This window comes from Panthera pardus, unplaced genomic scaffold (assembly GCF_024362965.1).
Source record: "Panthera pardus isolate Hobbes unplaced genomic scaffold, ASM2436296v1 HiC_scaffold_25, whole genome shotgun sequence".
In the NCBI taxonomy this organism is placed as follows: domain Eukaryota; kingdom Metazoa; phylum Chordata; class Mammalia; order Carnivora; family Felidae; genus Panthera; species Panthera pardus.
In genome coordinates this window covers 53,053,736-53,081,167 of record NW_026526821.1, presented here as the reverse complement: position 1 = coordinate 53,081,167, position 27,432 = coordinate 53,053,736, and the positions used below count along the sequence as shown (strand labels likewise).

The window sequence follows — 27,432 nt, the reverse complement described above, 5'->3', positions numbered from 1 at the left end:
TGGTTTCTCCAGTGTTGCTCCAGAGAATGCAAAACAAGTCAGGTGAGCTTCTCATTGCAACAAGTTCAGAAAACAGCGAATACATTTAATTAGTTGATATTCAACATGTGATTGGCTAAAAGCAGCAACTGGCATCTTCCATCTCTGTTCCTGGGGTTAACCCTCAGCAGCTCAGCCAAGAGGCTGCAGAAGCAAAGGCTCTGGACGGGGGAGTACAGGGGAGGCGCACCCAGACTCACTGGCCGCTAGGGGGGAGCTGTTGAGAGGATCAAGGACTATGCATTGTCTCAGGGACTATGCAGGTTGTTCTGGGGGCTTCTGGGTTTGCATGCCCCCCCACTCAGACCCCAGTAACACTCAAAGATGTAGCCTGAGCACACCGTGAAGTAGCGCAATTCAGGGAACAAGAACAGATTGCTGTCTAAATCGATACTTTGTTGCAATAAACCCTGTCTATCTGCTAAGACTGTTAAAAGCACTGTGCAAACAAACCTGTACCCTTTTAAGAAACCAAACCAACCAACCAACCAACCAAACAACAGCAAAAGAGAATACTGTATCCTTTTTTTTTTTTTTTTCTAAAAGAAAGGAATAAACAACAGCATTTTCTCTAGGGAATGAAGTCACTGAAGTGTTCATAAAGGAATTGTTTCTGTTTCTACTGGGGTTTTATGAGCAGAACTCTCTCTGTTATGACCTCAGAGCTGACAGTCTAATGAGAAGCATTTTTAACTGGAATAGAATTTTAACTGGAGTAGCCATTTGGTGTTATGCCCAGAATTCGTGATCCCCAAAGACCACTAGGGAGCCGAGTCCGATGCAAAAGCAAAAGAACCTTTATTCGAGCTAGCTCGAGCTCAATCCCCTACCTGCACCGACGCAGCGGTGAGATACCAGGGAGAGAGAGCGAGTTTCAAAAGCACAAAGGTTTTATAGGGGTCTAGGGGCAGTTGGTGAGGTAATGGCTGTGGCCTCAGCCGATTGGCTGGGGAAGGGTCGTGGCCTCAGCCGATTGGTTGGGGAAGGGTCGGAGTCCTGTTACGCAGGTCGCTGGGCGTGTTTTGATCAGAAAGTTTGAACGGGTGAGCGGGAGGTTACTCAAGGGGAGGAGGCGCAGTCTGAGGTTTCTGTGAATTTCCCGGAAAAGGGGTCATGTCGGGGACATAGTCACTCAAGGTAGAGAACACAGAACAAGATGGAGTCGGCCTGCGTAGGCCCACCCTTCCATTCCCCCCTTGTCATGTAACTTACGGACCCAATCATGGGACCGGCTGCATTTATGGTGACAAGGGGAACAGAGTTTGGAAGTTTACGCTAAGTTCTGGGAAGCATGTGTCCCTGGGGTGGCTCTGGGAGGTCTAATTAAGTATTGTCCCTGAGCTGGTATCTATGATCTGCCAGGTGATGTTTTGGGGGGCGTGGGGACTCCCAGCAGCATGAGCAATGACAAGCAGAGTTAACAGAGTTACCAATATTAGGTGGGTCGAATGTGCTGTAGCTTGAGCTTGAGCTTGAGCGGGTTGTGTTGGTCCCGACTGATGGCCCATCGCGTGACGAAGTCCTTCCGGATCGAGGAGGGGTCCGCTGGCCGAACGTGGGTGTGATGGACCCAGGTCGCAATGCCGTCTACTTTGAGAGCGGTGGGGGTTGTCAGCACCACAATGTAGGGTCCCTTCCAGCGCGGCTCGAGAGTCTCTCGGTGGTGCCTCTTGACATAGACCCAGTCTCCCGGCTTGTACTGATAAGGTGTCGGGGTCGGGCCAGCCTCGTAGATGGCACGGAGGCGCGACCAAATATCCTCGTGCGCCCTCTGGAGCCCTCTCAAGGAAAGAAAAAGTTCTTGATCTTTAAACTCTGCAAGAAGTTCAGCTCGAAGGCTGGGAATAACAGGGGGTGGCCTGCCAAACATGATCTTGTAGGGAGTAAAACCCAGAGTGTAAGGAGTGTTTCTAACACGGTAAAGGGCGTAAGGTAGGAGAGTCACCCAGTCCCCGCCAGTCTCCATGGTTAATTTGGTAAGGGTCTCTTTTAGGGTTCTATTCATTCTTTCTACCTGTCCTGAGCTCTGGGGCCTATAAGCACAATGTAATTTCCAGTTTGCCCCCACCGCCTTGGCTACTGCCTGTGTTACCTGCGAGATAAAAGCTGGTCCATTGTCTGATCCTACCATGGCAGGAAAACCATACCTGGGTAAGATGTCTTCTAGTAGCTTCTTAGCCACCGTCTGAGCCGTTTCGTGCTTGGTTGGGTATGCCTCCACCCAGCCAGAGAAGGTGTCTGTAAATACTAAAAGATATTTATAACCATACTTTCCTGGTTTGACTTCAGTGAAGTCGACTTCCCATTGGGCTCCCGGTCTGGTGCCTCTGAGCCTGGTTCCTTTTTTTATTTGATGTGGCTCTCGCGTTGGTGAGTTGGCAGGTCTTGCAGGCAGATACAACTTGCTCTATTTTGGTGTCCTGTTGGTGAATCTTGATTCCGGCATGTCGGATTAAGTCTTTTAATTTTCGGGCCCCCATGTGAGTAGACCGATGCATGTGCTCTAATATTGAGACTCCAGCCGGTCTAGCAGCACAAGCTCCTTGTTAGGTGTATACCACCATCCCTTTATCTCCTGGGCCATGGGGAGTTTCTTGATCCGCTGTAACTCCTCCTGGGAGTATTTGGGCTGGTCTGGTAAAACTGGGTCTCCCGGGTCTGGTAGTTGTATGGTCGTGGTGGGGACTGGAGTAAGGGCTACTGCCTTGGCTGCCTGGTCAGCCTTTCGATTACCTCTAACTACTGGGTTATCAGCTTTTTGGTGCCCTTGGCAGTGGATAATGGCTAGCTTGGCAGGAAGCCATAAGGCCGTAAGCAGGTTAAGTATCTCCTGCTTATTTTTTATAGTCCGTCCTTCTGCCGTCAGTAACCCCCTCTCCTGATAAATTGCCCCATGAATATGAGCTGTGGCAAATGCATAACGGCTGTCTGTGTAGATGTTAAGCCGTTTTCCAGCTCCCAGCATCAGCGCCTTGGTGAGGGCTATGAGCTCCGCTCGCTGGGCTGACGTTCCGGAGGGTAGAGCCTCCGCCCATACGGTGTCCGTTTCGGTGACCACCGCTGCACCCGCATACCTGTGTCCATCTCCCACAAAGCTGCTGCCATCAGTGAACCAAGTAGCCTCGGCATCGGGGAGGGGCTGGTTGGTCAGGTCCATCCGGAACCCATGTACTTGTTCCAGGATTCCCGCACAGTCATGTAGTGGAGCACCTAGGTCAGGGTCGGGCAGCAGGGTTGCAGGATTGAGGGCTGCACTGGGGTGGAACCGCACTCGTGGAGGGTTGAGTAGGAGGCTCTGGTAATGAGTCATACGTGTATTGCTCATCCATCTATCCGGAGGCTGTTTCAGGACCCCTTCAATGGCGTGTGGGGTCGTGATCCAGATCTCCTGTCCTAGGGTCAGCTTGTCTGCATCCTTGACTAGGAGTGCTGTCGCCGCAATAACTCTTAGGCATGGCGGCCAGCCGGCAGCCACTGGGTCTAGTTTCTTAGACAGGTAAGCCACTGGGCGGTTCCAGGGGCCTAAGGCTTGAGTTAGAACCCCTTTTGCTATTCCCTTATGTTCGTCTACAAAGAGGTGGAAGGGTTTCGTAATGTCTGGTAGGCCCAGGGCTGGGGCACTTAGGAGGGCCTTTTTTAACTGATTAAAGGCAATTTCTTCTTTTTCAGTCCATTTAAATGTTTTCCCCTCTTTGGTAGCTTCATATAGGGGCCTGGCGATCTCAGCAAAACCTGGAACCCAGAGGCGACAGTAGCCGGCTGATCCTAGGAATTCCCTCACTTCTCTTCGGGAGGTGGGAGTAGGGATCTTTAGGACAGTTTCTTTTCTGGCATCTGATAACCGCTGCTGTCCGCCCTCCAGGATATATCCCAGGTAACTTACCCTCTCCCTGCATATCTGAGCCTTCTTCGCGGATGCCCGGTACCCTAAAGCCCCCAGGGTAGCCAGCAGGTCCTGGGTCCCTCGCTCACAGTCTTTGGCCGTGTCAGCAGCAATCAGGATGTCATCTACGTACTGTAGGAGGGTGAGGCCAGGGTGCTCCCTTCTGTACTCACCCAGGTCCTCGTGTAGTGCCTCGTCGAAGATGGTGGGTGAATTTTTGAATCCCTGAGGTAGCCGTGTCCAGGTGAGTTGCCCACTGTAGCCCTCCTCCGGATCATGCCACTCGAAGGCGAACAGGGGTTGGCTCTGGGGTGCCAGCGGCAGACTGAAGAAGGCGTCCTTTAAATCTAGTACAGTATACCAGACCCTGGAGGGCGCCAAGGAGCTCAAGAGAGTATATGGGTTGGGAACAGTTGGGTGTATGTCCGCGACCCTCTTATTTACTTCCCGGAGGTCTTGTACCGGTCGGTAGTCATTTGTGTGAGGCTTTTTGACCGGCAGTAAGGGGGTGTTCCAGGCAGACTGGCAAGGAACTAGTACCCCTAGGCTTCGTAGTCTCCGGATGTGTGGCTGGATCCCCTTCCGGGCCTCCTGTGACATGGGGTATTGTTTGATCCTTACCGGACTCTCTCCTGGCTTGAGCTCTACCAGGACTGGGGTCCTATGAGCGGCTAGTCCCATCCCCCCCCCAGTCTCTGCCCAAACCGAGGGGAATTCTTGTAGCCATCTGTCTATATTATCCTCTCTCGGGAGCGCCTCCTGGTGGAGGAGGTATTCATCCTCCAGTTTCATGGTCAGGACCTGGATGGGGTGGCCCTTGCCATCGGTGACCTGAGGCCCCCCTTGTCTGAAAGTTATCTGAGCTCCAATCTTGGTCAGTAAGTCCCGTCCTAACAGCGGGTAGGGGCATTCTGGTATTACCATAAAGGAGTGGGATACCCGGCCCGTTCCCAAATCTACTGTTCTTCGGGTAGTCCATGAATACTGGCTCATACCAGTTGCCCCTTGTACCCAGGACTTCTTGCTGGCTAGTTTTCCTTGTGGGGTGCGGAGGACCGAATGTTGTGCTCCGGTGTCGACAAGGAAGTCAACAGGGGTCCCCTCCACTTTAAGAGTTACCCTGGGTTCGGGGAGAGGGTCCGAACCCCGACTCCCCTAATCACTTAGTTCATCTAGCTCTAGGACTTTTACTCGATCAGTCTTGCTTCCTTTCCCGCCGGCCCTTTTCAGACAATCTCGGGCCCAATGCCCTATCTCCTTGCAGTATGCGCACTGATCCTTCTGCAGCCTCTGCTTCCCCCCTTTGGTGGTTCTTTTACCTTTTCTTGCGTCGTCTGCCAGCTGCCAGAGACGGCGGTCTCGTTCCTCAGGGGAGTCAGCAGTGGTAGCTAGTAGTATTCTCGCCAGGTCTCGAGTCTGCTTACTGCTGGCAGCCGCCATGGCGCGAGCCTGCTTGTCCTCAGGAAGCTCCCGGTTATTATATACCTTTTCGGCTACCACCAGTAAGTCCTGCAGACTTTTTTCTCCTAGTCTATCTATTTTCTGTAATTTTCTCCTAATGTCTATGGCCGATTGGTTTACAAAGGCCATGATAACAGCTGCCTTGCTTTCCAGAGCCTCTGGATCCATGGGGGTATAGGTACGGAATGCCTCCATGATCCGTTCTAAAAAGGCAGCCGGAGATTCATCTTTTCCCTGTTGTACATTTCCTACCTTGGCCAAATTGGTTGGCTTTCTAGCAGCCATTCGGAGACCCCCCATTAGAGTCTGGCGGTAGACCCGGAGCCTCTCCTTACCTTCTGCCGTGTTGAAATCCCACTGGGGCCGAGTTAAGGGGAAGGAGGCATCTATCTGAGCCTGGTTGGTGGTGGGACTCCCGTCTGTGCCCGGAACTAGTTTTCGGGCCTCGTTGACGATTCTTTCTCTTTCTTCAGTCGTGAACAGGACCTGCAAAAGCTGCTGGCAATCGTCCCACGTGGGCTGATGGGTAAAAAGAACAGAGTCTAATAAATCAATAAGCCCTGCCGGTTTCTCGGAAAACTTAGGATTCTGAGCTTTCCAATTGTAGAGGTCACTAGTGGCGAAAGGCCAATAGTGATGGGGCTGGTTCCCCTCCGCGTCTGGGGGTCCGGTGGCTCGCAGGGGCAGAATAGTGGAGTCGGCGGCGGAGGCGGATTGCTTCCTCTGAGCCCTTTGTCTGGTGAAGGGCGGGCTTCCCACTGGAGCGTTTCCGCCTCCCGCTCTCGGAACAGCGTCTGCCTCCCCCGGAGGGGGAGGATGGTGTTCTTCCGGCATCCTAGAGGGGTTATACGGGGGAGGAAAAATTAATTCTTCTTCAGTACCCCCCTGTAGGACAGGGTAGAGGGGTGCTGAAGGCTGGATAAGACTTTTCTTCTTCTTTGTCCCCTGCAAAGCAAGAACGGTTTTTGGCTCCGGAGGGAGCGGGGCTAGGAAGGGCTTAAGCCAAGAGGGTGGGTCTTCCACAAGGTCCTGCCAAGTGATAATGTAAGGGAGCTGATCAAGATGGCCCGTCTCAGGCTGAGAGATGATACTCCTGACTCGGTGGATGGTAGGGAGGTCGAAGGTCCCCTCTGGTGGCCATCCGACATTGAAAGTTGGCCACTCGCTAGAACAAAAAAACTGCCACCGACCCTTTCGGACTTCCACACTGAGGTTGTTAGCTCTTCCCCTCACATCCTTAAAGTGATCAATCATAATACTTAGAGGAGTAGTCTGAGTCTGTCCCATAACGTCCGTCCAGTAAGTCCACAGAACAAAACAGAGAAACACAAAAACAGACAAACAGAGGGCCCCTAGAAAATCTTCCAACTCCATGGAAGCAAAACTGAAAGCTAGCTTAGACATTTGAGGGGATTCCACGTCCCTCCAAAACCGATGAGGGGATTCCACGTCCCTCCAAAGACGACGGCCTCACGCCGACCAGCGGGAGCGACCCGCCTCGTCTCAGACCTTTGAGGGGATTCCATGTCCCTCCAGAAGGGAGAATCGGAACGTCTTCCGAAACTCCCGGCCCATGGTCCTCCAGTGCGTCCACTTAGACCGCGTCGGGCACTACCAGAACTCCAGAAGTGAGCTCACACAGAAAAGACAGAACAAACAAACAGACACTAACCGTGGCCAGTCAGGCTCTCCGGGTCGGGGGTCCCTCAGGGGTCTTGGGGATCCCGGACGAGCCCCCAAATGTTATGCCCAGAATTCGTGATCCCCAAAGACCACTAGGGAGCCGAGTCCGATGCAAAAGCAAAAGAACCTTTATTCGAGCTAGCTCGAGCTCAATCCCCTACCTGCACCGACGCAGCGGTGAGATACCAGGGAGAGAGAGCGAGTTTCAAAAGCACAAAGGTTTTATAGGGGTCTAGGGGCAGTTGGTGAGGTAATGGCTGTGGCCTCAGCCGATTGGCTGGGGAAGGGTCGTGGCCTCAGCCGATTGGTTGGGGAAGGGTCGGAGTCCTGTTACGCAGGTCACTGGGCGTGTTTTGATCAGAAAGTTTGAACGGGTGAGCGGGAGGTTACTCAAGGGGAGGAGGCGCAGTCTGAGGTTTCTGTGAATTTCCCGGAAAAGGGGTCATGTCGGGGACATAGTCACTCAAGGTGGAGAACACAGAACAAGATGGAGTCGGCCGGCGTAGGCCCACCCTTTCATTGGCCAACAAGCTTAGGTTAGTAATGACATGCACATATTCTTATATTTATAATAAAAAGAAATATAGTTATATTTATCAATTAAGGAGGCAATGATTTCATAAATATATGTATGCTCTTTAAAAATATGGTTAAATGGAGTACGCAGTTAAACCTTTTTTATGAGAAATTAGACAATAACCATTTGACTAAAACATAATAAGAGTTAAAAGTGCCTTTATAGATACATAGGCTGCAGACTCAAGTACCAAGAAACAATCACATCTGAGCTGTGTTTCAAATGAAATAAGAGTATTAGAAAATGTCACAACATCTTTTCACTTGACAGATATTCAGAGATTTTAACAATATTAAATCTACTAGAGAGATCCTTTATTTATTAAAAGATCCTTCATCTGACAGCCTTTAAAAATCCCAATAATAAATGTCATTGAAATGTTTAGCCTGTATCTAAAATAAATGCATGACTGTTTGAGACTATATCTTCAAGAGCTGGCTAGGAAGCAAACCCTCTGAGCATAGAAACACAAACACACATATCACAGCGTGCACCTGTGGGGACGTGTGACTCACAGAAAGCTCCCTTTAAGATGGCCGTGTATATAACAGTTATGCCCAGAATTCGTGATCCCCAAAGACCACTAGGGAGCCGAGTCCGATGCAAAAGCAAAAGAACCTTTATTCGAGCTAGCTTGAGCTCAATCCCCTACCTGCACCGACGCAGCGGTGAGATACCAGGGAGAGAGAGCCAGTTTCAAAAGCACAAAGGTTTTATAGGGGTCTAGGGGCAGTTGGTGAGGTAATGGCTGTGGCCTCAGCCGATTGGCTGGGGAAGGGTCGTGGCCTCGGCCGATTGGCTGGGGAAGGGTCGGAGTCCCGTTACGCAGGTCGCTGGGCGTGTTTTGATCAGGAAGTTTGAACGGGTGAGCGGGAGGTTACTCAAGGGGAGGAGGCGCAGTCTGAGGTTTCTGTGATTTTCCCAGAAAAGGGGTCATGTCGGGGACATAGTCACTCAAGGTGGAGAACGCAGAACAAGATGGAGTCGGCCTGCGTAGGCCAGCCCTTCCATTCCCCCCTTGTCATGTAACTTACGGACCCAATCATGGGACCGGCTGCATTTATGGTGACAAGGGGAACAGAGTTTGGAGGTTTACACTAAGTTCTGGGAAGCATGTGTCCCTGGGGTGGCTCTGGGAGGTCTGATTAAGTATTGTCCCCGAGCTGGTATCTGTGATCTGCCAGGTGATGTTTTGGGGGGCGTGGGGACTCCCAGCAGCATGAGCAATGACAAGCAGAGTTAACAGAGTTACCAATATTAGGTGGGTCGAATGCGCTGTAGCTTGAGCTTGAGCTTGAGCGGGTTGTGTTGGTCCCGACTGATGGCCCATCGCGTGACGAAGTCCTTCCGGATCGAGGAGGGGTCCGCTGGCCGAACGTGGGTGTGATGGACCCAGGTCGCGATGCCGTCTACCTTGAGAGAGGTGGGGGTTGTCAACACCACGATGTAGGGTCCCTTCCAGTGCGGCTCGAGAGTCTCTCGGTGGTGCTTCTTGACGTAGACCCAGTCTCCCGGCCTGTACTGATGAGGTGTCGGGGTTGGGCCAGCCTCGTAGATGGCATGGAGGTGCGGCCGAATGTCCTCGTGCGCCCTCTGGAGCCCTCTCAAGGAAAGAAAAAGTTCTTGATCTTTAAACTCTGCAAGAAGTTCAGCTCGAAGGCTGGGAATAACAGGGGGTGGCCTGCCAAACATGATCTCGTAGGGAGTAAAACCCAGAGTGTAAGGAGTGTTTCTAACACGGTAAAGGGCGTAAGGTAGGAGAGTCACCCAGTCCCCGCCAGTCTCCATGGTTAATTTGGTAAGGGTCTCTTTTAGGGTTCTATTCATTCTTTCTACCTGTCCTGAGCTCTGGGGCCTATAAGCACAATGTAATTTCCAGTTTGCCCCCACCGCCTTGGCTACTGCCTGTGTTACCTGCGAGATAAAAGCTGGTCCATTGTCTGATCCTACCATGGCAGGAAAACCATACCTGGGTAAGATGTCTTCTAGTAGCTTCTTAGCCACCGTCTGAGCCGTTTCGTGCTTGGTTGGGTATGCCTCCACCCAGCCAGAGAAGGTGTCTGTAAATACTAAAAGATATTTATAACCATACTTTCCTGGTTTGACTTCAGTGAAGTCGACTTCCCATTGGGCTCCCGGTCTGGTGCCTCTGAGCCTGGTTCCTTTTTTATTTGATGTGGCTCTCGCGTTGGTGAGTTGGCAGGTCTTGCAGGCAGATATAACTTGCTCTATTTTGGTGTCCTGTTGGTGAATCTTGATTCTGGCATGTCGGATTAAGTCTTTTAATTTTCGGGCCCCCATGTGAGTAGACCGATGCATGTGCTCTAATATTGAGACTCCGAGCCGGTCTGGCAGCACGAGCTCCTTGTTAGGTGTATACCACCATCCCTTTATCTCCTGGGCCATGGGGAGTTTCTTGATCCGCTGTAACTCCTCCTGGGAGTATTTGGGCTGGTCTGGTAAAACTGGGTCTCCCGGGTCCGGTAGTTGTATGGTCATGGTGGGGACTGGAGTAAGGGCTACTGCCTTGGCTGCCTGGTCAGCCTTTCGATTACCTCTAGCTACTGGGTTATCAGCTTTTTGGTGCCCTTGGCAGTGGATAATGGCTAGCTTGGCAGGAAGCCATAAGGCCGTAAGCAGGTTAAGTATCTCCTGCTTATTTTTTATAGTCCGTCCTTCTGCCGTCAGTAACCCCCTCTCCTGATAAATTGCCCCATGAATATGAGCTGTGGCAAATGCATAACGGCTGTCTGTGTAGATGTTAAGCCGTTTTCCAGCTCCCAGCATCAGCGCCTTGGTGAGGGCTATGAGCTCCGCTCGCTGGGCTGACATTCCGGAGGGTAGAGCCTCCGCCCATACGGTGTCCGTTTCGGTGACCACCGCTGCACCCGCATACCTGTGTCCATCTCCCACAAAGCTGCTGCCATCAGTGAACCAAGTAGCCTCGGCATCGGGGAGGGGCTGGTCGGTCAGGTCCATCCGGAATCCATGTACTTGTTCCAGGATTCCCGCACAGTCATGTAGTGGAGCACCTAGGTCAGGGTCGGGCAGCAGGGTTGCAGGATTGAGGGCTGCACTGGGATGGAACCGCACTCGTGGAGGGTTGAGTAGGAGGCTCTGGTAACGAGTCATACGTGTATTGCTCATCCATCTATCAGGAGGCTGTTTCAGGACCCCTTCAATGGCGTGTGGGGTCGTGATCCAGATCTCCTGTCCTAGGGTCAGTTTGTCTGCATCCTTGACTAGGAGTGCTTTCGCCGCAATAATTCTTAGGCATGGCGGCCAGCCGGCAGCCACTGGGTCTAGTTTCTTAGACAGGTAAGCCACTGGGCGGTTCCAGGGGCCTAAGGCTTGAGTTAGAACCCCTTTTGCTATTCCCTTATGTTCGTCTACAAAGAGGTGGAAGGGTTTCGTAATGTCTGGTAGGCCCAGGGCTGGGGCACTTAGGAGGGCCTTTTTTAACCGATTAAAGGCAATTTCTTCTTTTTCAGTCCATTTAAATGTTTTCCCCTCTTTGGTAGCTTCATATAGGGGCCTGTCAATCTCAGCAAAACCTGGAACCCAGAGGCGGCAGTAGCCGGCTGATCCTAGGAATTCCCTCACTTCTCTTCGGGAGGTGGGAGTAGGGATCTTTAGGACAGTTTCTTTTCTGGCATCTGATAACCGCTGCTGTCCGCCCTCCAGGATATATCCCAGGTAACTTACCCTCTCCCTGCATATCTGAGCCTTCTTCGCGGATGCCCGGTACCCTAAGGCCCCCAGGGTAGCCAGCAGGTCCTGGGTCCCTCGCTCACAGTCTTTGGCCATGTCGGCAGCAATCAGGATGTCATCTACGTACTGTAGAAGGGTGAGGCCAGGGTGCTCCCTTCTGTACTCACCCAGGTCCTCGTGTAGTGCCTCGTCAAAGATGGCGGGTGAATTTTTGAATCCCTGAGGTAGCCGTGTCCAGGTGAGTTGCCCACTATAGCCCTCCTCCGGATCATGCCACTCGAAGGCGAACAGGGGTTGGCTCTGGGGTGCCAGCGGCAGACTGAAGAAGGCGTCCTTTAAATCTAGTACAGTATACCAGACCCTGGAGGGCGCCAAGGAGCTCAAGAGAGTATATGGGTTGGGAACAGTTGGGTGTATGTCCGCGACCCTCTTATTTACTTCCCGGAGGTCTTGTACCGGTCGGTAGTCATTTGTGTGAGGCTTTTTGACCGGCAGTAAGGGGGTGTTCCAGGCAGACTGGCAAGGAACTAGTACCCCTAGGCTTCGTAGTCTCCGGATGTGTGGCTGGATCCCCTTCCGGGCCTCCTGAGACATGGGGTATTGTCTGATCCTTACTGGACTCTCGCCTGGCTTGAGCTCTACCAGGACTGGGGTCCTATGAGCGGCTAGTCCCATCCCCCCCCGTCTCTGCCCAAACCGAGGGGAATTCTTGTAGCCATCTGTCTATATTATCCTCTCTCGGGAGCGCCTCCTGGTGGAGGAGGTATTCATCCTCCAGTTTCATGGTCAGGACCTGGATGGGGTGGCCCTTGCCATCGGTGACCTGAGGCCCCCCTTGTCTGAAAGTAGCGGGTAGGAGCATTCTGGTATTACCATAAAGGAGTGGGATACCCGGCCCGTTCCCAAATCTACTGTTCTTCGGGTAGTCCATGAATACTGGCTCATACCAGTTGCCCCTTGTACCCAGGACTTCTTGCTGGCTAGTTTTCCTTGTGGGGTGCGGAGGACCGAATGTTGTGCTCCGGTGTCGACAAGGAAGTCAACAGGGGTCCCCTCCACTTTAAGAGTTACCCTGGGTTCGGGGAGAGGGTCCGAACCCCGACTCCCCTAATCACTTAGTTCATCTAGCTCTAGGACTTTTACTCGATCAGTCTTGCTTCCTTTCCCGCCGGCCCTTTTCAGACAATCTCGGGCCCAATGCCCTATCTCCTTGCAGTATGCGCACTGATCCTTCTGCAGCCTCTGCTGCCCCCCCCTTGGTGGTTCTTTTACCTTTTCTTGCGTCGTCTGCCAGCTGCCAGAGATGGCGGTCTCGTTCCTCAGGGGAGTCAGCAGTGGTAGCTAGTAGTATTCTGGCCAGGTCTCGAGTCTGCTTACTGCTGGCAGCCGCCATGGTGCGAGCCTGCTTGTCCTCAGGAGGCTCCCGGTTGTTATATACCTTTTCGGCTACCACCAGTAAGTCCTGCAGACTTTTTTCTCCTAGTCTATCTATTTTCTGTAATTTTCTCCTAATGTCTATGGCCGATTGGTTTACAAAGGTCATGATAACAGCTGCCTTGCTTTCCAGAGCCTCTGGATCCATGGGGGTATAGGTACGGAATGCCTCCATGATCCGTTCTAAAAAGGCAGCCGGAGATTCATCTTTTCCCTGTTGTACATTTCCTACCTTGGCCAAATTGGTTGGCTTTCTAGCAGCCATTCGGAGACCCCCCATTAGAGTCTGGCGGTAGACCCGGAGCCTCTCCTTACCTTCTGCCGTGTTGAAATCCCACTGGGGCCGAGTTAAGGGGAAGGAGGCATCTATCTGAGCCTGGTTGGTGGTGGGATTCCCGGGTGTGCCCGGAACTAGTTTTCGGTCCTCATTGAGGATTCTTTCTCTTTCTTCAGTCGTGAACAGGACCTGCAAAAGCTGCTGGCAATCGTCCCACGTGGGCTGATGGGTAAAAAGAACAGAGTCTAATAAATCAATAATCCCTGCCGGTTTCTCAGAAAACTTAGGATTCTGAGCTTTCCAATTGTAGAGGTCACTAGTGGCGAAAGGCCAATAGTGATAGGGCTGATTCCCCTTGTCTGGGGGTCCAGTGGCTCACAGGGGAAGAATAGTGGAGTCGGCGGCGGAGGCGGATTGCTTCCTCTGAGCCCTTTGTCTGGTAAAGGGCAGGCTTCCCACTGGAGCGTTTCCGCCTCCCGCTCTCGGAACAGCGTCTGCCTCCCCCGGAGGGGGAGGATGGTGTTCTTCCGGCATCCTAGAGGGGTTATACGGGGGAGGAAAAATTAATTCTTCTTCAGTACCCCCCTGTAAGACAGGGTAGAGGGGTGCTGAAGGCTGGATAAGACTTTTCTTCTTCTTTGTCCCCTGCAAAGCAAGAATGGGTTTTGGCTCCAGAGGGAGCGGGGCTAGGAAGGGCTTAAGCCAAGAGGGTGGGTCTTCTACAAGGTCCTGCCAAGTGATAATGTAAGGGAGCTGATCAAGATGGCCCATCTTAGGCCGAGAGATGATACTCCTGACTCGGTGGATGGTAGGGAGGTCGAAGGTCCCCTCTGGTGGCCATCCGACATTGAAAGTTGGCCACTCGCTAGAACAAAAAAACTGCCACCGACCCTTTCTGACTTCCACACTGAGGTTGTTAGCTCTTCCCCTCACATCCTTAAAGTGATCAATCATAATACTTAGAGGAGTAGTCTGAGTCTGTCCCATAACGTCCGTCCAGTAAGTCCACAGAACAAAACAGAGAAACACAAAAACAGACAAACAGAGGGCCCCTAGAAAGTCTTCCAACTCCATGGAAGCAAAACTGAAAGCTAGCTTAGACATTTGAGGGGATTCCACGTCCCTCCAAAACCGATGAGGGGATTCCACGTCCCTCCAAAACCGATGAGGGGATTCCACGTCCCTCCAAAGATGACGGCCTCACGCTGACCAGCGGGAGCGACCCGCTTCGTCTCAGACCTTTGAGGGGATTCCACGTCCCTCCAGAAGGGAGAATCAGAACGTCTTCCGAAACTCCCGGCCCGTGGTCCTCCAGTGCGTCCACTTAGACCGCATCGGGCACTACCAGAATTCCAGAAATGAGCTCACACAGAAAAGACAGAACAAACAGACAGACACTAACCGTGGCCAGTCAGGCTCTCCAGGTCGGGGGTCCCTCGGGGGTCTTGGGGATCCCGGACGAGCCCCCAAATGTTATGCCCAGAATTAGTGATCCCCAAAGACCACTAGGGAGCCGACTCTGATGCAAAAGCAAAAGAACCTTTATTCGAGCTAGCTCGAGCTCAATCCCCTACCTGCACCGACGCAGCGGTGAGATACCAGGGAGAGAGAGCGAGTTTCAAAAGCACAAAGGTTTTATAGGGGTCTAGGGGCAGTTGGTGAGGTAATGGCTGTGGCCTCAGCCGATTGGCTGGGGAAGGGTCGTGGCCTCGGCCGATTGGCTGGGGAAGGGTCGGAGTCCCGTTACGCAGGTCGCTGGGCGTGTTTTGATCAGGAAGTTTGAACGGGTGAGCGGGAGGTTACTCAAGGGGAGGAGGCGTGGTCTGAGGTTTCTGTGATTTTCCTGGAAAAGGGGTCATGTCGGGGACATAGTCACTCAAGGTGGAGAACACAGAACAAGATGGAGTTGGCCGGCGTAGGCCTGCCCTTTCAATAACCATGCCTGAAATTATAAGCAGAGGTTTGTGCGTATGTGTATTCTGCAAAGAAGAAGTTCATAGCTTTACCTGGACTGTCAAAAGGGTTCAAAACCTGCCACCAAAGTTCAGACAAAATACAATTTAATATTTGAGGATGTGAACTCATCAGAGAAAGAGACTGTTCTATTCATTCACTTACATTTGGCAAAAGTCGGGTCTCTATGATGGTTAGTTTTATGTCTCAACTTGGCTGGACCTTAGTGCCCAGATATTTGGTTAAACTTTATTCTGGATGTTTCTGTGAGAGGGGATCTGGATGAGATCCATGAGTAAATTGGTGGACTTTTAGTAAAGCAGGTTGTCTTCCATAATGTGGGTGGGCCTTATTTAAGCAGTTGAAGGCCTGAGTAGAAAAAAAGGCTGACATCCCCCAGTGAGAAAGAATTCTGCCAGCAAATAGCACTCAGACTTGAACTATACACTAGGCTCTTCCCTGGGTCTCTAGTCTGCCTGTGCACTGTGTGCAGATTTTGGACTTGCCAGCCTCCATAACCATATAAACCAATGCTTTATAATAAACGTCTGCCTGTAAAATAAATGCTCTGTTTCTCTGGAGAACGCTAATGAAGTGTTTGCTAAATGAAGGCATGAGTGAATGAGAGAATGGTGTCCCTCTGTCTTGCAATCACAGCAGTCCTTCCTGAGACATTGTAGTGGGACACCAGGCACAGTGCTAGTCAGCTGTTATTGCCTGAAACATTTTTAAAAATGTTTTAGGAGTTGCCTGGTTTTCTAGATGTTATCCCACATTTCCTAATGTGATCTTCCCTTATCTTCTTCATGTGATATTTGGAAACAAACTTGGTTTTAAGCAATTCCTATGTTTTAAATATGATAATGCCTCCACCTTCAGAAAAGAGAGACATGCCATCATGGAGGATATTTCAAAGACTGTCCCAAGGCTCTGAGGACAATTCCAAAGAGCTGGAAGGGCTTTTCCTAATGTGGGATGATAAAATTGTTTTGAAGCAGAAACATCATTTTTTAATTTTTTTTAACATTTATTTATTTTTGAGACAGAAAGAGACACAGCATGAATGGGGGAGGGGCAGAGAGAGAGGGAGACACAGAATCGGAAGCAGGCTCCAGGCTCTGAGCCATCAGCCCAGAGCCCGACGCGGGGCTCGAACTCACGGACCGCGAGATTGTGACCTGAGCTGAAGTTGGACGCTTAACCGACTGAGCCACCCAGGCGCCCCAGAAACATCATTTTTGATATGTAAAAACACATATTTTTACTCCCTAATCCAAACAGTTAAAGGGACAGTAATCAAGTCACCTCAGTTCCTCGTCTATTATTACTCCTACCGTTGTTATTGTTATCATTATGATTATTACCAGATCAGTGTTTACCCCTTCCATAGGCTGCCTTTATGAACTGTGTAAGTGAGCAGGAAATATTCCACTTTGGGCTACATGGGAAAAACAGACTTAAGTAAAAGGGGATTCAATGTAATGACAACAAACATTCATCACTGATAACGAATTGATGGTAGTATTATGGATGCCTCTATATTCTTTATGAGCTGTAACTCAGGAGGCAATGATTTCTTTTTCCAAATCCCAAGTAGTAAATTTTTTTAGCCTGTAGCCACATGCAGTCTCTGTTGCTGCTGCTGCTTCCCTCCTCCCTCCCCCCTCCCCTCCCCTCACCCTCCCTCCACCCTCCCCCTCCCTCTCCTCTCCCTCCCCTCTCCCTCCTCCTCTCACTTCTCCTGTCGCCTCCTCCCCTTTTTTCTTCCCTTTCGTCCCTTCCCTCCTTTCCCCCTCCCCTTCCTCCCCCTCTCCTTCTTCCCCTTCCTTCCTCTCCCCTTCCTATCCCCTTCTTCCCCTATTCCCCCTTCACTTCCTCCTTCCCCTCTTCTTCCTCTTCTTATAAGCAGCCCATCAAAACTATAGAAACCATTGTTAGCTCACACTGGCACCAAAATAGGCAATGGGTCAGATGTGGACTGTGGTTGGCAGATTCCTAGCTGATCATTAGATCCTCATATCAACCCTAATAGATTAGATCCTATCATGTTCCCTATTTTACAATAGAGAAATTAAGACTTGTAATTGTGACATAATGTACCTGAAGTTGCATGATTTATAGTCTGCTTAAGATTTTGAAGCAGTTGTTCTGGAAGTGTGCTTCCTGGACCAGCATCACCTGGAAACATGTCAGAAGTACAGACTGTTGGACTCTGCCCCTAGTTCTACAGGGTGAAAAATTGCAAGGGTGGGACTATTTAAGTGAGGTTGGCGCCCTGATGGACTGCTACTGCAACACATCGTGTGGGGGGAGGAAGACTTAGAAATGTAGTTTGGGCCCTCCAGTGACCATCGGAACCAGACAGACACTCCGGTGCCCCACGTGATTCCCAGGCACACTCAGGGTGGGAAGCAGTGCTCTGTTCTCGAAACTGAGTACCAGACCACTAAGTCTGTCCCTGGAGAGGGCTGGCTCCTTCTCCAGCCTCCTCCTTGCACCTGTGAAGTAACTGTGCACTGCTCTCATGTAGAACTACCATTATGTTCCCCCCTTTTCATCACTGACTCATATCGTCTCAATTTTCACATTGTACTAAATTTCAGTCAGTTACAAAACTTTATTTTTTCCTGTTGGATATACGGGACGTTACGTTGAAAGTTTAGGGACATTATAACTTAAAAAAATGATTCTTTATCTGTCCCTTGGACTAAATTAACAATATTCACTTTGGATTTATATACTCTTCTCTGCTTACTGAAAATTGTTTCATTACCTCATTACCTATGGATATGTGTGTATACATATATAAGTATTTGTTTCAACTTATTCTAATTCAGATTTCTCCTTCAGTTAATGGTCTTTGATCTAATTCCTCCATAAGATGATATAAATTTCAAGGAAAAAGCCTAAAAATACTTTCTCTTGAACATCTACACAACATTGTCCCTGAGTCACAATGTCAGGAATGATATCCCCCAAGGTGCTCATTCTTTGCAATTCTATAACCCAGTTTCATGGCCTGGCACAGTAAGCCCTGCCTTTAAGGTCATCTCAGTGATGAATTTTGGGGAAAATCCAAATGAAAAAAAAGAATTTAAAGCTATGGGCAGAAAAATCGGGTTAAACGCCCCAGGAGATGAAAGAAACACATGGACAAACTCAGTCATGAACTTGGAGAAGATTTAGGTCATGTTTCACTTACATTTCATTTAACAAGCTAAGCACTAGTCTAACTCATCTCACATTGCTATCTAGTGGCCTTAATCACTTTTAAAGAAGACATATTTCCGAGTCATTTTACTTTACAGGAATTCAGTAAACCTTAGAACATGAGCCAAAGAGAGTGAAACCACAATTTCTTACACATTTCAAAGTATTTCTTTAAGAAGCTTCTAGGAATAAACTATACGATTCAAAACTGTTTCTGAGCTCTTCTTCTTTAAACCCTTGCTAATTTTTCAAGATTTGTCAAGGAATCAAACTGAACTCATTACCTTACCCCCTTAAGGAAGCAATCCATCCCATTTTTTTTCACATTTCTGACATAATTTGCTTTGAATGAGGAAGTCAATGACTATACAAATTGGAGAATGTTATGAACATTCTGCTAGTTACTCAGGCTTACAGTATATTTTATACGTAAATATATATATGTCTTCTGCCATCCGTATTTCCATCACTAGCTCCAAGTCACTGTGATCTCCACTTGAGTTATGCATTGCCATCTGTCAGATCTGCCTCGACCTCTCCCTTCGTACTTGTCCTGTATCCTAGCAACCTCCCGATATCTTCCACCTTGTCTCACTCTACACCCAATGCCTATCTTCTAGATTTTTTTCTAAACACAGCTCCTTGCTGCTGCTTCTCTGTTCAAGACCAATACTATTTCTAGACTGCTAATTTGTATCAGATCTAGACTGTTTCACTCTTTTCAACTTGTTTGCATAATGTGAGGCTCACATTTTCTTTCCTGCTTCCCGAACAAGGAAAGACCATACTTATTTTCTTGCTTATTCTCAAGCAGTGTAAAGGGACAGTCTCCCTTTCTCCATTTTTCAGTTTTTATTAAGTTTATTTATTTATTTTGAGAGAAAGAGAGGGAGTGCACACATGCATGTGCTCACACAAAAGAGGGGCAGAAAGAAGGAGAAAGACAGAATCCCAAGCAGGGTCCACACAATCAGTGCACAGATGGAGCTTGATCTCACAAACCCTGAGATCATGACCTGAGCTGAAATCAAGAGTCTAGGACGCTCAAATGAGACACCCAGATGCCCCCAATTTTTTTGTTTATTTTGAGAGAGAGAGAAAGCGTGAGAGAAAGCAGGGGAGGGGGCATAAAGAGAGAGATAGAGAATCCCAAGCAGGCTCAGCACTGTCAGAGCATGGAGCCTGACCCGGAGCTCAATCTCAAGACCATGAGATCATGACCTGAGTTTAAATCAAGAATCGAATGCTCAGGGCACCCCTGGGTGGTACAGTCAGTTAAGTGTCTGACTTTGGCTCAGGTCATGATTTCGTGGCTCAAGAGTTTGAGCCCCGGGTCAGGCTGTGTGCTGACAACTCAGAGTCTGGAGCCTGCTTCAGGTTCCATGTCCCCTCTCTCTCTGCCCCTCCCCCACTTGCTCTCTGTCTCTTTCTCTCTCTCCTTCAAAAATAAATAATAAAAAGAGAAGGAAAACTGGTTGATTTTCTTTAAAAAAAAAGTCAGATGCTCAACCATCTGAGCTGCCCAGCTGCCCCTCAAATTTTTTAATCTCTCAATATCTATGTCTTCTTATATCTCCTTGACTAATTCTTGCCCTACAAAGTTGGTCAACATTAATATCTTCCTCTCAACATAATCAACACTTACTGTTTAAAATAGCATTTAAAAAGTTGCTTAAATGCAATGCAAAACACTTCTCCATATTGTATGCAATTTTATGACATGAGCTTGATTTTATGACTTGCTTGTTATTTTGTGGACCTATCAACCTTAATAAGGTGAATTGCATGTGGGACAAGTCCTCAAACCAGATACTCAAGAAGTTAACTAATTCAACAAATATTTTTCCTCTGTTACAATCTCATTATATTTGTTTTTTTTTAACATATTTTTAATGGTTATTCTTTTTTGAGAGACAGAGAGAGACAAAGTGTGAGTAGGGGAGAGGGAGAGACAGAGGGAGACACAGAATCTGAAGCAGGCTCCAGGTTCTGCACTGACAGACAGACAGCATCAAGCTTGATGTGGGGTTTGAACCCATGAACCATGAGATCATGACTTGAACCAAAGTCTGGCGTTTACCTGACTGAGCCACCCTGGCTCCCCAATCTAGTTATATCCGAAGTGAATCAAACCCAGTACTTGAATGGAAGGGATTCATGACACTTTTTTTAAGTTTCTAAATTTATCCTATCATTTAGGTGACGAAGATATATTGGTAAAGAAGGAGTTTAAAATATATCCAGTTTTTCCTTCTTTATGTTTTAAGTAAATTTTTAATTTTAGAATAATTTTAGATTTAAAGAAAAAAAAACAGTAAAATAGTACAGAGTTTCTATAAACCCATACCCAGTTTCCCCTATTAAACATTTTATATCACTGTGTTACACTTGTTACAATTAGCAAAGCAATATTGATACATATTATTAACTAAAATACTTTATTCATATTTCCTTAGTGTTTGTCTACTATCCTTTTGAAAAATTTTGGTTTTAGGACACTGCTTACATTTAGTATCATGTCTCCTGGGACTTTTATAGATTGTTATAGGTGCTTAGACATTCCTTGTTTTTGATGACCTTGCTGGTGTTGAAAACTACTGATTAGTTGTTTAGTTTTTTTTTCTTTTTTTTTAAATTTAATTTTTTTAAAAATTTACATCCAAGTTAGTTAGCATATATTGCAACAATGATTTCAGGAGTAGATTCCTTAATGCCCCTTATCCATTTAGCCCATTCCCTATCCCACAACCTCTCCAGTAACCCTCTGTTTGTTCTTCATATTTAAGTCTTTTATGTTTTTGTCCCCTTCCTTGTTTTTATATTCTTTTTGCTTCCCTTCCCTTATGTTCATCAGTTTTTTATCTTAAAGTTCTCATATGAGTGAAGTCATATATTTGTCTTTCTTTACTGACTAATTTCACTTAGCATAATACCCTCTACTTCCATCCACATAGTTGTAAATGGCAAGATTTCATTCTTTTTGATTGCTGAGTAATACTCCATTGTATAAATATACCACATCTTCTTTATCCATTCATCCATCAATGGACATTTGGGCTCTTTCCATACTTTGGCTATTGTTGATAGTGCTGCTATAATCATGGGGGTGCCTGTGTCTCTTAGAAACAGGATACCTGTATCCCTTGGATAAATATCTAGCAGTGCAATTTCTGGGCCGTAGGGTAGTTCTATTTTTAATTTTTTGAGGAATCTCCATACTGTTTTCCAGAGTGGCTGCACCAGTTTGCATTCCCACCAGCAGTGCAAAAGAGATCCTCTTTCTCTGCCTCCTCGCCAACATCTATTGTTTCCTGAGTTGTTAATGTTAGCCATTCTGACAGGGGTGAGGTGGTATCTTATTGTGGTTTTGATTTGTGTTTCCTGGATGATGAGTGATGTTGAGCATTTTTTCATGTGTCAGTTGGCCATCTGGATGTCTTCCTTGGATAAGTGTCTACTCATGTCTTTTGCCCATTTCTTCACTGGATTATTTGTTTTTTGGGTGTGGAGTTTGATAAGTTCTTTATAGATATTGGATACTAACACTTTATCTGATATGTCATTTGCAAATATCTTCTCCCATTCCATCGTTTGCCTTTTAGTTTTGCTGATTGCTTCCTTTGCTGTGCAGATGCTTTTTATTTTGATTAAGTCCCAGTACTTCATTTTTGCTTTTGTTTCCCTTGCTTCCAGAGACGTGTGGAGTAAAAAGTTGCTGTGGCCGTGGTCAGAGAGGTTTTTGCCTGCTTTCTCCTCAAGAATTTGATGACTTCCTGCCTTACATTGGTCTTTCATCCATTTTGACTTTATTTTTGTGTATAGTGTAAGAAAATGGTCCAGGTTCATTTTTCTGCATGCCACTGTCCAGTTTTTCCAGCACCACTTGTTGAAGAGACTGTCTTTATTCCATTGGATATTCTTTCCTGTTTTGTCAAAGATTAATTGCCCATACAATTGTGGGTCCATTTCTGGGTTCTCTATTCTGTTTCATTGATCTGAGTGTCTGTTCTTCTGCCAATACCATACTGTCTTGATGATTACGGCTTTGTAGTATAGCTTGAAGTCTGGGATTGTGACGCCTCCTGCTTTGGTTTCCTTTTTCAAGATTGCTTTGACTATTCAGGGTCTTTTCTGGTTCCATACACATTTTAGGATTATTTGTTCTAGCTCTGTGAAGAATGCTGTTGTTACTTTGATAAGGATTGCATTGAATATGTAGATAGCTTTGGGTAGTATCATCATTTTAACAATATTTGTTCTTCCTATCAATGAGCATGGTATATTTTCCCATTTTTTGTGTGTCTTCTTCAATTTCTTTCATAAGGTTTCTATAGTTTTCATTGTATAGATTTCTCACCTCTTTGGTTAAATTTATTCCTAGGTATTTTATGGTTTTTGGTGCAATTGTAAATGGGATCAATTCCTTGATTTCTCTTTCTGTTGCTTCATTGTTGGCAAATAGGAATGCAACAAATTTCTGTGCATTGATTTTATATCCTGAGACTTGCTGAATTCATGGATCAATTCTAGCAGTTTTTTTGGTGTAATCTTTTGGGTTTTCCAAATACGGTATCATGTCATGTATGAAGAGTGAAAGTTTGACCTCCTCCTGGCTGATATGGATGCCTTTTATTTCTTTGTATTGTCTGATTGCAGAGCCTAAGACTTCCAATACTATGTTGAATAACGGGGGCAAGGGTGGACATCCCTGTCTTGTTCCTGACCTTAGGGGGAAAGCTCTCAGTTTTTTCCCATTGAAGATGATATTAGCATTGGATCTTTCACATATGGCTTTTATGATCTCGAGGTATGATCCTTCTATTCCTACTTTCTTAATGGTTTTTATCAAGAAAGGATGCTGTATTTTGTCAAATGCTTTCTCTGCATCTATTGAGAGGATCATATGGTTCTTGTCCTTTCTTTTACTGATGTGATGAATCACGTTGATTTTTTTGTGGGTATTGAACCAGCCCTGCATCCCAGGTAAAACCCTCTTGGTCATGGTGAATAATGTTTTTAATGTATTGTTGGATCCAATTGGCTAATATGTTGTTGAGGATTTTTGTGTCCATGTTCATCAGGGATATTGGTCTATAGTTCTCCTTTTTAGTGGGGTCTCTGTCTGGTTTGGGAATCAAGGCTTCACAGAAAGAGCTTAGAAATTTTCCTTCCAGTTCTATTTTTGGAACAGCTTCAAGAGAATAGGTGTTAACTCTTCCTTAAATGATTGGTAGAATTCCCCTGGAAAGCCATCTGGTCCTGGACTCGTTCTTCAGGAGATTTTGGATTAGTAATTCGATTTTTTTTTACTGGTTGTTTATCTGTTCACATTTTTTGTTTCTTCCTGTTTCAGTTTTGGTAATTTACATGTTTCTAGGAATTTGTCTATTTCTTCCAGATTGCCCATTTTATTGGCATATAATTGCTCATAATATTCTCTTATTATTGTTTGTATTTCTTCTGTGTTGGTTGTGATCTCTCCTCTTTCATTCTTGATTTTATTTATTTGGGTCCTTTCCTTTTTCTTCTTGATCAAACTGGCTAGTGGTTTATCAATTTTGTTAATTCTTTCAAAGAACAACCTTCTGATTTCATTGATCTGTTCTACTGTTTTTGTTTTTGTTTTTTTATGGTTTCAATAGCATTGATTTCTAATCTTTATTATTTCCTGTCTTCTGCTGGTTTTGGGTCTTATTTGCTGTTCTTTTTCCAGCTCTTCAAGGTGTAAGATTAAGTTGTGTATCTGAGACCTTTCTTCCTTCTTCTGGAAGGCTTAGATTGGTATATACTTCCCTCTTATAACCATCTTTGCTGTGTCCCAGAGATTTTGGGCTGTGATGTTACCATTTTCATTGGTTTCCATGTACTTTCTAATTTCCTCTTCAACTTCTTGGTTAGCCCATTCATTCTTGACTTATCCAAGTTCTTTAGTCTCCAGGTATTTGTTATCTTTCCAAATATTTTCTTGTGGTTGATTTCATGTTTCACAGGATTTTGGCCTGAAAATATGCACGGTATGGTCTCGATCTTTTTGTACTTGTTGAGGGATTATTTGTGTTCTAGTATGTGATCTATTCTAGAGAATGTTCCATGTACACTGGAGAAGAATGTATATTCCCCTGCTTTAGGATGAAATGTTCTGAATATATTTGTTAAGTCCATCTGGTCAGTGTGTCATTCAATGCCATTGTTTCCTTGTTGATTTTCTGTTTAGATGATCTGTCCATCATTGTAAGTGGGGTGTTGAAGTCCCCTACTCTTATGGTATTATTATCAATGAGTTTCTTTATTTTTGTGATTAATTGATTTATATATTTGGGTGCTTTCACATTTGGAGCATAAATGTTTACAACTGTTAGTTCTTCTTGGTGGATAGACCCCTTAATTATGATATAATGCCCTTCTTCATTTCTTGTGACAGTCTTTATTTTAAAGTCTAGATTGTCTGATATAAGTATGGCTACTCTGGCTTTCTTTTGTCAACCATCAGCATGCTAGATGGTTCTCCATTCCCTTACTTTCAATCTGAAGGTGTCTTTAGGTCTAATGTGGCTCTCTTGTAAACAGCATAGAGATAGATCTTGTTTTCTTATCCATTCTGTTACCTTATGTCTTTTGATTGGAGCAATTAGTCCATTGACGTCTAGAGTGAGTACTGAAAGACATGAATTTATTGCCATTATGTTTCTTGTAGAGTTGGAGTTTCTGGTGGTGTTCTCTGGTCCTTTACAGTTTTTGTTGCTTTTGGTTTTCTTTTCTGTCTTTTCTCCCCTCAGAGAGTCCCCCTTAAAATTCCTTGAAGGGCTGGTTTAGTGGTCACAGATGACTCTAATGTTTGTTTGTCTTTGAAACTTCTAATCTCTCCTATTCTGAATGACAGGCTTGCTGGATAAAGAATTCTTGGCTTCATATTTTTCTGCTTCAGCACACTGAATATATCCTGCCACTCCTTTCTGGCCTGCCAAGTTTCTGTGGATAGGTCTGCTGCAAACCTGATCTGTCTTCCCTTGTAGGTGAAGGACTGTTTTTCCCTTCCTGCTTTCATGATACTTTCCTTTTCTGAGTATTTTGTGAATTTGACTATGATATGCCTTGTTAATGGTCGGTTTATGTTGAATCTAATGGGAGTCCTCTGTGCTTCCTGGATTTTGATGTCTGTGTCTTTCCCCAGGTTAGGAAAGTTTTCCTCTATGATTTGCTCACATAACCCTTCTACCCCTTTTTCTCTTTCTTCATCTTCTGGAACCCTTATGATTCTGATGTTGTTCCTTTTTAATGAGTCACTAATTTCTCTAATTCTTAAATCGTCCTCCTTTGCCTTAGTCTCCCTCTTTTTCTGCTTCATTATTCTCCATAAGTTTGTCTTCTATATCGTTGATTCTCTATTCTCCCTCGACCATCCTTGCTGCCATGGCATCCATTCAAGATTGCAGCTCAGTTATAGCATTGTTTATTTCATCCAACTAGTTTTTACTTCTTTTATCTCCTCAGAGAATGATTCTAAACTATTTTTGACCCCAGCTAGTATTCTTATTATCGTGATTCTGAATTCTGGGTCAGACATCTTACTTGTATCTGTGTTGATTAAGTCCCTGGCTGTCATTTCTTCCTGCTCTTTCTTTTGGGGTGAATTCATTTGTTTCATCATTTTGAAGGAATAAAAGGATTAATAAGGTAAAAAAATAAAATTTAAAACAACACACACACAAAAGAATAAAATAAATCATGCTAGATCCTAAGTGTGTTCTATTCTGCTTGTTGAAAGGAGATTGATAGATTAGAGAAAAAAAGGGAGGGGGAAGGAAAACATTTGAAAATTTGAAAAAAATGAATACAATGAAATAAAATGAAATGATGGAAATAAAATAGAATTTTAAAAATTTACAAAGAAGTTAAAAATACAGTAGAAAAATTAAGAAAATATTTTTAATAAAAATTGAAAATAAAAATAAATTTTTTATCTTTCTGTATTCAAGAAAAAGAAAATAAATGAAAAAGAGAAAAAAGAAAGAAGAAAATTGAATAGATGGACCAGTGAACAGACTGAAATATGATTTAAATTACAATGTTTTCCCCTACAAGTCAAACTATGAAGCAATGTATAGTCCATAAAGTAAGCAGCCAGACAGACTTGTGGTGTTTTTGAAGATCAAGGTTGGCCTAGTTGGGCAGGGCTTCATGTAATGGCTCTGTTGTCCACTAGATGGCGCTGCTTTGCTTACTGGGGTGGATAGTTGTGGTGCTTGTAGTTGTGTATGTGCATGCGCGAGAGGGGTGAAAATGGTGTCACCCAGCTACCCAGTCTCTAGTATCAGAACTCTGTTCTGGATGAGCAATCATGCACGCATCCTTTGTCTTCGGCTTCTGTCCACTACCTGCTTTTACACTGACCATGACCAAGCCATCAGGTTGCCAGGCAGCACCTCCCTCCTGAGTTTCATCTCAGATATGGCTGTGTTTCCCAACTCCTCACTGCTGAGGGAGTGTGGTTTTGTCCTGCTCAGACCTTCTGGGGGAGGGTCTTACAAGCAATGGCCAGATGCTGGCTGCACCCAGGAACATTTGTGGGACTGTGCTGCTGCTGCTGCCCAGAGGCTGCAGCTGGGTGCCAGCCTATCTCAGAAAATGCTCACGTGACTGTGTAGCAGCAGCATTTCAGGGATTATGGAAAATCTCAGCGCACATCTGGCACTAAGCTTCACCCTTAGTGACCTTTTCCAGCACCAGTGAATGTGGTTGTTCTCCAGGGTCTGCTGGCACTTTTGCCTGTGGTGTGGGTGCCCATCCTCTACCAAATATCCTCCTAGTAGGAGAACCACCTCTCCCCTGTGACCGGAGGACCCCTGGACCTCACTCTGCTCCTGGGGACTCATCCTTCCCACCAGAGACCCACCAGGTATTGAGCTGCAGAGTTTCAGACTCTGCACTCCTCCTGTTTATAGAGTCTTAGTGGAATTGAAACCCTTTCTCCTTTCTCCCTTTTCAGTTCAGTCCCTGCAACTCTATTCACTTTTCCACTTTCTCTCCAGCTGCTTTTGGGGGGGTGATTTTCCTGTACTCTCCCACCATCTCTGTCCTCTATACAATCAAAACAGCTCCCTGCCCTCCATGGCTTCTCTCTCCCCCAGTTCACCTGTTCGGGCCACATACCTGCTGATTTCTGTGGTTCAGGTTGTGTAGATTGTTGTGTTGATCCTCAAATCA

The 27,432-nt window shown here is 46.4% G+C and overlaps 2 protein-coding genes across 2 annotated transcripts; both read right to left on the bottom strand.

Moving 5' to 3' along the window:
• Positions 1-1,320: 1,320 nt before the first annotated feature.
• Positions 1,321-6,902, bottom strand: LOC128773502 (uncharacterized). Its single transcript, XM_053890495.1, is given in 3 exon segments — positions 1,321-2,386; positions 2,388-2,565; positions 2,643-6,902. Coding segments are annotated over 3 exon segments (5,235 nt in total). The 5' UTR covers positions 6,788-6,902; the 3' UTR covers positions 1,321-1,474.
• A 1,761-nt stretch (positions 6,903-8,663) lies between these two features.
• Positions 8,664-27,101, bottom strand: LOC128773405 (uncharacterized). Its single transcript, XM_053889953.1, is given in 5 exon segments — positions 8,664-10,037; positions 10,110-12,038; positions 12,040-12,200; positions 12,203-12,461; positions 26,862-27,101. Coding segments are annotated over 5 exon segments (3,726 nt in total). The 3' UTR covers positions 8,664-8,900.
• Between the last annotated feature and the right edge of the window lie 331 nt (positions 27,102-27,432).